General features: G+C 37.6%; 1 protein-coding gene across 2 annotated transcripts in view; it reads right to left on the reverse strand.

The window, feature by feature from the left end:
* FAM161A (family with sequence similarity 161 member A) overlaps nucleotides 1–10,132 on the reverse strand; it is a 23,338-nt gene that overhangs the window by 1,799 nt on the left and 11,407 nt on the right. Inside the window, exons 3-5 of one of the 2 annotated variants that reach the window (XM_003787945.1) lie at nucleotides 8,759–9,913; nucleotides 8,121–8,288; nucleotides 4,702–4,801 (exon numbers count right to left, since the gene is read on the reverse strand). In XM_003787945.1, coding sequence (XP_003787993.1) covers nucleotides 4,702–4,801; nucleotides 8,121–8,288; nucleotides 8,759–9,913 — 1,423 coding nt within the window. The remainder of the gene's footprint in view (nucleotides 1–4,701; nucleotides 4,802–8,120; nucleotides 8,289–8,758; nucleotides 9,914–10,132) is intronic. The other variant, XM_003787944.2, reaches the window with a different exon arrangement.

Consider the following 10,132-nt stretch of genomic DNA (forward strand, 5'->3'; position numbering starts at 1 on the left):
TTCGCTTAGCAGGCCTGAGCCAGGGTTGAACCCACCAGCCCTGGTGCATGTGGCTGGTGCCCTAACAACTGAGCTACAGGTGCCGAGCCTGTACCTAGGTTTTATATACTTTTATGACTATAGAAAGATATATATCTAGAAAAATAAGAAAATAAGTTCATCGGCAGCTAGTTGTCAGAGGGTTCTCTTATGTGCCTACCATAAATTTTATTCTTTATAAGCCAAATCCCTAACCCATCAAAGATGATACAATCATCAGTGATGTTATCTTTACTTTGTGGAGGAAGCATGAGATACGGCAAAAAGAATATGGATTTAGAACTGTGTTCGAAATCTCTGGTACATTATTTCCTGGTCTGAGGGTCTGTTGAAGTTGTAATGACCCTCTGATACTTGGAATAGTCGGAAGTCATTACAGTTCCTGAGACTATAGGTCTTATGGAGCCACAAGGTGACTGAGTTCACACTTAACCCTAGTTTACTTTTAACTTCTGTGAGTGGAACTGAACTAGTGTAGGGCCAAGAATTGCCCTTTAGATCTCCAACTAAAGCTAAACTAAGGTGACTAGGAATGGCTCAGTTCCAATGCACCAGTGGGTATCAAGTAATGGAAAGGGATGAGCACCTAGTCTAACCTCCATATTTAATAAATTAGGAAACCAAGACCACCATCCCCTCCAGGTTAAATAGTTTGCTTAAAGTCATAAGTCTAGTGGAGGTAGGATCAAGTCTCTTGACCTTTTCCTCAGGTCTTTCCCACTCTATCACGCCGGTTAGTGAGAGTCCTGGAGACTAAAGGTGGCCCAAAGCCTGATTTCAGTAATGCAAATGTCCAATATTTGCCTAACCTGGGGACTCCTGCATAATGAGAGACCATAGTGTTCCACAGAGAAACCAAAATAGCAAAGAATGATAACAATGAATAAAACTATTACAGTGCAATTCTTGATACTCTGAAAAACTGAAAAAGGACTTAAACTGCTGCTAAATTGTACCCACTGTAAATAACAACAATTTTCAGAAAAGTAAGTAAAAATGCATCCAGAGACTATGAATCTAAACAGACAAGCCTTGGGAAGCTGAAAAGCAGAGTAAAGCAACAAATGAGATGTATGTACTGAAGAATGCAGAAAAGATTAAAGAAACCCCAGACCTAATTCTGAAAACATTAAAAATAGTATATTCTGATTTAAGCAAATTAAATATGAAAGAGACTCAAAAGACACTAATCAGAGTTAATGCTAATAAGCCCCATCTGAATTTAGTTTAAAATTCAATTTAATGTCCACTCAGTTAATAAACTCTGTGATCTTCAAGAAAGAGGATAACATGGTTTGTTCTATAAGGGATCAAAGACATATTCTGCTAGGGGACTATAAATGAGCAATAACTCCTATAAATGGGCAATGCATATAGTTGCAAGTGAATTTATCAAATAACAGCTATTAATTAGCAGGAATATTCACAAGCAAAATAGACTGCAAGAACAAAAATATTAACATCTAATTGATGTTACCAAAACCAAAGCAATAGTGATTCCCTGCCATACTGACTCTGTATGTAGAATTAATTACCTTTTAATATTTTACATCAAGGTAAATAATATATTACTGTTCCTAATTGGAATAAATATTTTCCCCCTGCACTTTACCATAAAGAGCACCTATAAAGACTAAGAAATAAAAGGAACAGTTAATATAACCGTATGGTTATTTTATTTTACTATCACTTTCCAACAAAGATTAGCTGTTTCTTTCAGAAACTAAAATAACACAAGATGAAAGTTTATCTATAATGAGTACCTAGTTTGAAGAGAAAACACCTTTTATTTTGTAGCCAGAAGTTTAGTTTCTAGTTAATTCTTTCATTTATTTAATAATTACTGAACACTTACTTTGTAAGAAGCCCACAGGGGAGTTAGGGGGTACATGGGGAAAGAAAAGTACTATGGGCAAAGGGAACAGCATATGTGAGGGCCAAAAGTAGGATAAATATCAGCTATAAACTAATGCATGTTTTCAACACTTAAAATTTCTTTATAGGTTTAATTTCATACACACCATTTATTTTGCCACATTTTCTCTGGTGCTTCAAAACAGTGGCAACTCATAGCATAACAAAACCACTTATTAATGCTGATACCCATCACTAACATGTCAGTGTAGTGTTCTCAATCTGGGCTAACCCCAGAAAGAAAATGTAAAGTCATTAACTGGCTAATTTGATCATAATCATCCTGTTTTGGTTTAATAAATGTTTACACATCATTAACATTTCCACTGTCTCAGACACTGTCTTCAGTGCTAGGTGCTGGGAATTCAAAGATTTGATGATAACCTTTAAAATCAATTAGCTAGAAGGGAAGAGAGCCCATTCCACAAATAATTTCCACACAATGCAGTAGGAGCAAAGACTGTGTTGCATAGGCTAGTACAAGAACCCAGAGGAAAAGGGCACCCAACCCAAGGTGGGGAAACAATGCAAGAAGTGATTGTATGTTCAGGCTTGAAAAAGCAAGAGTTAGGTAAAGACAGAGACTTCTTGAAGAAGAAGCTCTAAGGATGGTTAGAAAATGACAAGAATAGACTTCAAGTTTGAAACTAGTCATCTAGTAGTCTGGAAAGTCCTGAAAGTAAAGAATATACACGGGGGTAGAGGCAGGGGGGAAAGGTGCAGTGGTAGATAGACTAAAGAGGTTAACTGGGATCACCAAGGATTCTGTAGACCATGCCAGGAAACTTTATTTTCTGGGAGGAAGCAGGACAGCTTAGGGTTGAGTGTTTGGAAGCAGATCAATTTTGGAGACAATCCTAGTTCTACCATTTACTAACCACAAACTTTATGAGTTACTAACCTTCTTTGACTTTAGTTTCTTCACCTGTAATATGGGGAGACATACCTTATAGTATTGCTTGGAAAAATTAATGACAAGATCCCTTGCTATCCATTTGTTGTAAATCACAATGAATGAAATCAATGAGAACTGATGACTGCCCCTATTAACAAGGTTTATTAACTGCCTACCCAGGGTTAACATTTTGGCAGGGGAATGGGAATGGCAAAGTGAAAATATAATGAATGTCTTAGCAAAGAGCAAGGCATAAAAACCAAACTAGCATAATAACTCAGGTAGAAAAATAACAGAGATTTCATCTGACATTTCACCACCAGGAATGGTGAAGGGCAGATCCAAAAATTACTAAGGAAGAAAACTTGACCAGTCTCTCAATCAGCAGTTGGGAAGGTCATGGAGAGAGAAAATGGCTCCCAGTTATCTAAATTATGTCCCCAACCATAGTTGGAAATCAAGAGATGGATCTAGTTAGGGGTAAGATGAATGTAAGATACCTGTGAAAAATCTAGGTAGAGATCACTAGAGAAGTGGACACAGAGCTCGCAGTTTAGAGCTGGAGAAAACACCTTTGAGTCAAAAGTCAATTACTTTATGCTGTGTAATACAGAACAGCTTAAATTGATTTTTTTCCCTAAAGTTGAAACTGAGATGTTAAAAGAAATCCACCCCTTAAAAAAAGAGGCATTATAATGTATAAAATTATACTCAAATCAGTAAGTAAAAAGATTATATAACTTTAGAGACTACAATGTCCACATTCACCTATAACCCATGTCTACTGTCCTTAGTAGTAACTGACTAGTCCCATAACAGTGCTCACCTGCCACTGGTAAGTGCTCCTGCTCGTACTGTCTACCGTCCAGTTATGATAGCTTGACGTTCACAACATAGCACCTGTAACCGCCAGTGATTCTGTCTATTGCTAAACCATGTCACCCATACAAACCCCTCCCTTATGAGGACAAAGGAGAAGATGACCTGAAATTGACAAATCTCCAGTTTTACTCAATTGTAAAACTGAGTATAAATTTTTTTTCTTTCTTTCTTTTTTTTTTTAAAGACAAATTCTCCTATGTTGCATTAGTAGAGTACAGTGGCGTCATCATAGCTCACTGCAACCTCAAACTCCTGGGCTCAGGTGATCCTTCTGTCTCAACCTCCTGAGAAGCTGGGACTATAAGCATGCCCAATTGCACTCAGCTAGGGCAATTTCTCTAATTTTTTAAATAGAAATGGTGTCTCACTCTTGCTCAGGTTGATCTCGAACTCCTGAGCTCAAGTGATCCTCCCACATCAGCCTCCCAGAGTGCTAGGATTACAAGTGTGAGCCACCACGCCTGGCTCTGAGTATAAATTTAGTAATCTCAAGGTCCAATGTCTATAAGGCCAGTTTGTTTTTCATATAGGAAGTCCTTTTGGCAATTACAGAGAAAATTAAACCATAGACTCACTTAAAGAAAAACCATAAATCTGATTCAATAGCCATTTTGTTTCATTTTTTTAATTTTTCAAAGAACTCCAAATGATATTATGAAGGCTCACCTTAATATTTCACCAAGTTAGTACTAAAAAAAGGCCAGCCATTAAAAACAAGTTGTGAAACTAATATTTTAAGAATGATTGAATTGGCAGCATGTTCTTTTTCAAGCCTCATCAACAAGAGTCAACACTCAGATTTTAAGCAAAATTACTTACTTGGCTGATATTATGAGGATGTCACAGACAACAATACATACATATATAGCTCAATAATTACATAACACATAAGAAAAATGGACTGTAAATTTAGGATCTGAGATGTGAGGGGAAAAAGTTGACAATAGCTCTTAAACTCCAATAAACACAACCTGAGCGACTCTTTCAAACAGTAGTGGCCTGCGCTTTAATTTTTCTTCTCTTTCTTCTAGTTCTCGTTGATACTCTTTCATCCTTTCCTTTTCACTTTTTCTAAAATTAAATAAAAATAATGGAACTTTGAAAGGTCATTTAAGAAACAAGAATTTGCATATATAACATTTAACTTAGATGACAAACCAGAAATTATGAGCAGAGTTTACAGTTCACTTCATTTTCTAGACTGGTAATACTCATGGAATGCAGAATAAAAATTGTTGGTTCTGAAAACACACATTTTATGTCCTGGGAATAATCTGAATACTTTGATTTCTGAAATCCTTAAGGCAGCGGTTCTCAACCTGTGGGTCACAACCCATAGGAACTGTATTAAAGGGTTTCGGCAGGTTGAGAACCACTGCCTTAAGGCATATTATGTTAATAAGCTTGAAACTGGCCTGAAAAATGAATGCTCTCTTATCTCATTTTAAGTGTTATAAACCAAGAAAATTTTGGTCCAAACTACATATCTTCTCTTTAAGGAAATTTCGTCTGAAAACTAGATGACTTTGCTCTTATTTTTTCTTCCAAAATAATATCTTAAATTAGTGGCAAAATTAATTCAATTGGAGTGAATCAAGGGAGAAAAGAGAAGCATGGAAGTGTTCAGAGGAACAGAAACCAAAATACATTAATTTATCATAAGTATAATTATTCTTTGGAAAAGGTCCTATAATGAATTAAATTAAGCTGTCTTCTCTATATAAGATATATGAATACTACCAAAGTAGTTAAGATTTCATGGATTAGAGAAGATATATTTGTAATTATGCTTAATTATATACAAGTTTTGGGGGTTTTTTTGCAGTTTTTGGCCGAGCCCGGGTTTGAACCCACCACCTCTGGTACATGGGGCCAACACCCTACTCCTTTGAGCCACAGGTGCTGCCCTTAATTATATACAAGTTGGTGTTATGAAAACACTAGTTTACTTCCTAAAGGTAAATGGTATATTTCTTTTTTTTTTTTTTTGAGACAGAGCCTCAAGCTGTCCCCCTGGGTAGAGTGCCATGGCATTACAGCTCACAGCAACCTCCAACTCCTGGGCTCAAGCGAGTCTCCTGCCTCCGCCTCCCAAGTAGCTGGGACCACAGGCGCCCGCCACAACGCCTGGCTATTTTTTGGTTGCAGCCGTCATTGTTGTTTGGCGGGTCCGGGCTGGGGATTCGAACCCGCCACCTTAGGTGTACGTGGCTGGCGCCTTAGCCGGTTGAGCTATAGGCGCCGAGCCAAATGGTATATTTCTAAGGAATGTTTTGCTCAAGTTCATCAAATAAAGCTCCCTTTCTCAATGAATTAATACTATATTATTATAATTATAGTATTATAATACTATATTATAAAGGAATACTTATTGTAATTAAGATAATTACATATATATTTAGAATCAAATGTATTTTGGTTTTTATAAAGTAGATTAAAAATTAATAAATCATATTACTTACCTGGCTTTAGGGGAGATATTTTCCTACTCAAACATAAACATTTTTATGTGCAACATCTGGAACACTGGTTTTCAAACTTTGTACAGAGAATTCTAGTGTTCTAGGAAGGGGTTCTAGGGACCCTACAAATATTTTTATTTTTTATTTTGAAACTATTAACAAAATGCAATACATACCACCTAAACATAAACACAAGTGTTAATTAACACATGGTATGATTGTTGTTAATTAACCTTAATGTGTTAATTTGTGCTGTCAGATTTTATATATACTTTAGAACAAAGCTCTTTGACATTTCTATTTATTATTGAAAAGTACTCTGAGATTACATGGCAAGTTATTTAAGAAAAAGTTTTACTTGGGTGGTACCTGTGGCTCAATGAGTAAGGCACAGGCCCCCATATACTGAGGGTAGTAGGTTCAAATCCGACCCCAGCCAAACTGCAACAAAAAAATAGCTGGGCATTGTAGTGGGTGCCTGTAGTCCCAGCTACTCAGGAGGCTGAGGCAAGAGAATTGCCTAAGCCCAAGAGCTGGAGGTTGCTGTGAACTGTGACGCCATGGCACTCTACTGAGTGTGACAAAGTGAGACTCTGTCTCTAAAAAAAATGTTTTACTGATGTGAATGAAGATTTTTCTCTGCATTGGCCTAAAAAGAAATAAAAAAAAGATTTTTCCCAATACTGTACTCATTGTGTAATCTAAAATAATATAGGCGGCATCTGTAGCTCAGTGGGTAGGGCACCAGCCACATACACCAAGGCTGGTGGGTTCTAACCTGGCCCAGGCCAGCTAAAGCAACAATGACAAATGCAACAAAAAAATAGCCAGGCATTGTGGTGGGCACCTTCATTGTGGTGGGCTACTTGGGAGGCTGAGGCAAGAGAATTGCTTAAGCCTAAGAGTTTGAGGTTGCTGTGAGCTGTGATGGCAAAGCACTCTACCAAGGGAGACAAAGTGAGACTATCTCAAAAAAAAAAAAAAATTAAAAAAAACCAAAACTAATATAAAAAGATTTATTACTCATTATTATTATTTTTTTGAGACAGAGTCTTGCTTCATCAAACTATTGAGCTAAAGCAATTCTCTGGCCTCAGCCTCTGAAGCAGCCGGGACTACAGGTGCCTGCCACAATGCCCAGCTATTTTTAGAGAGGTCTTACTTTGGCTCAGGCTGGTCAAACCTGTGAACTCAGGCAATCCACCCACCTCAGCCTCCCAGAGTGCTAGGATTATAGGTGTTAAGCCACTGCGCCTGGCCAAAGCAAAAGATTTAAATGCTGATAATAAGATTACAGCTATTAACTATGGCCATAATAGAAAATGTTTCTTGAATGGGCACAGTGGCTCATGCCTGTAATCCTGGCACTCTGGGAGGTCAAGGCAGGTGGATTGCCTCGAAGAGTTTGAGAACAGCTCAAGCAAGAATGAGACCTTATTTCTACTAAAAATAGAAAAACTAGCTGGGTGTTGTGGCAGGCACCTGTAGTCCTAGCTACTAGGAAGGCTGAGGCAAGAGGATTGATTGAGCTCAAGAGTTTGAGGTTGCTGTGAGCTATGAACCATGGTACTCCACCCAGGGCAACAAATAGAATAAGATTCTGCCTCAGAAAAAAGAAAAGAAAGTATTCCTGTCCAACAGTTTCACAGTTCTTACCATGGAGATGAATATGAGTACATGTTCTTCTCACCATGAGGTGAGGGTATGTATGTGTTGAGTATAAATAACTGATAATAATTTGAATCTAAAAACTAAAATGCAAATACCATTCTAAATCTGTTCATATCATATTTTGGTATCCACTGATAAAAAAAGGAGGAAAGGAAGGAGAGAGGAAGAGAGAGGGAAGGAGAGAGAGAAGGAGAGAGGGAGGGAGGGAAGCAGACTGAAAACCAGTGGTCTGGAGATTCAGGATTCTTTCATGATACCTGAGATATTTTACTTGCGATTTGGACACTTGAGCTAAACTTTGATGTGAGTCATAAGCTTTAGCCCGGATTGTCAAGAGTTTCTGCAATTCTTTCATTCTTTGTTTCTGCTTAGTTAGGATCCGATTTCTCTCTTCTTCCAACATTTTCTTTTCCTCAAGTGCTCTCCTGAGGGTAACAAACTAAGGCTTAATTCACTTCAAGCCAATGAGAATGTTGTTTAGCAAAGATTTAACAGGCAATAAAATCAAAGGTTGAAAAAAGGCAACCTTTTGAGAAGGATCTGACTTGTGAAATTAGAAATCATATCAAGTTTAACTATAACCTGCTCTATACTCAAAGATTTATGAAATAGAACATATATTCATTTCTTTTTTTTCGCAGTTTTTGGCAGGGGCTGGGTTTGAACCCGCGATCTCTGGCATAGGGGGCCAGCACCCTACTCCTTTGAGCCACAGGCGCTGCCCACATATATTCATTTTTTAGCTTACTATCTTCTGGCAAAATTTTCTAGGTTATAGTAAAATATCTTACAATAATTTCTTAATATTTTCAAATTTACCAGCCTAAATTCAACAGAGCTACAAACATTAACTTAGCGACCATGAGTCAGTCTGTATTGTCTCCTACTTCCTTACCTTATGGCTTCCTCTCGTCCTTTGGAAGATATTGTGGGCATTGGAGGATTGTAGCTGGAAAGCTTTGCATTTGTTCTTCTTACTGGTGACTTTTGCCTTGGAGACAAATAAGGCCAACGAGTTTCTTTTAAATTTTCTTCATCTGCTTCAATGTCTGCCAAAATTTTCTCTCTTTTATTAGAGTCAGGTGAAGATGCATGAAGATCAAATGGTTTACCAACTGTTAAGAGTCTCAAATATCTGTGTTCTGGGAGGAGTTTCTGATCTCTCTCAGGAAGGTCTTCAAAATCAGGAGTCTGGCACTTATCCTTGCATTTACACTTTGATTTTACAGTCTGTTCCAGATTCTTAGGATCCCTGAGTTGACAAGCTGACCTACAAAGGACAGGGGACAAATTCCGTGAAAGCTCTCGGGCTCTCAGCCATGTCCTATTACTTCCATAGACCTCTTCTTCTTTTACCTTGTCATTAGTAATTGAACTATAAATAGATCGAGGTAAAGGTCTGGCTTTAAATCGATTTGTTTTCTTTTTATTCTTAAAAGAGTCTCTCAGCTGCTTTTCTTGCGCTGCTCTCTTCTTTTCCTCCCTTGCAGTAAACTTAAATGGCTTTTGTGAGGCTAAAAGAGCTGCCTTGCTTTTCTCCTTCTGAAACCTCCTCCGCTCTTCATTTTGCTTGACTAACTCATGATAAAGTGGGAGAAAGACAGATGCAGGAACCGGATTGGCTCGGAATTTCTTTTTACACTCTGAATCTTCCTCTTGGTTTTTGAACTGTTTATGTAACATTTTAATGTCTGGTTTAGATTTCGTGGCCTCTTCTTTTTTCTTCTGTTCTCTAATCATCATTTGAAAAGGCTCAGGTACTGTAATCGTGGGCACCCACTGTTTTGATTTCTTCCTTGGTTTTTCAGCTGGTCGGAAGTCAATATTTTTACAGTGAATATAATCTTCAACACAAAAGTTTGTCCACATGTTGTTGATAAGCTCCTTAGCATAGGTCATCACTCTATTTTTCTCAGGATACTCTTTTTCTAGGCTGGGCAATTCCTCTTCAGAGGAAGATATATATGAGGAAGAAGAACGGCCTAAGTCAGGTTCAGAATACGATGCCATTAACGAGATGGGGTGATAGGCGTTCTTTTCTGATACAGATCTAAGTAAGAAGAATAGTTAGGTTACACTTTCAATTGTATGTGACCACATATAAAAATTAAGATAGAGTTAAATATTTTCTAAGGTCAAGGTATAATCAGGTAGAAGAAGGATCTGGAGAGGGCTTGTAGAAATTACCACTTTTATTGAGAATAGAGCTGGGAGATGCCTATAAATGATGTAGTCTGACTCTTTCTTTTCTTTTTTTTTTTTTTTTTTT

The sequence above is a fragment of the Otolemur garnettii genome, unplaced genomic scaffold, assembly GCF_000181295.1.
Source record: "Otolemur garnettii isolate 467f Iridium unplaced genomic scaffold, OtoGar3 scaffold00024, whole genome shotgun sequence".
In the NCBI taxonomy this organism is placed as follows: domain Eukaryota; kingdom Metazoa; phylum Chordata; class Mammalia; order Primates; family Galagidae; genus Otolemur; species Otolemur garnettii.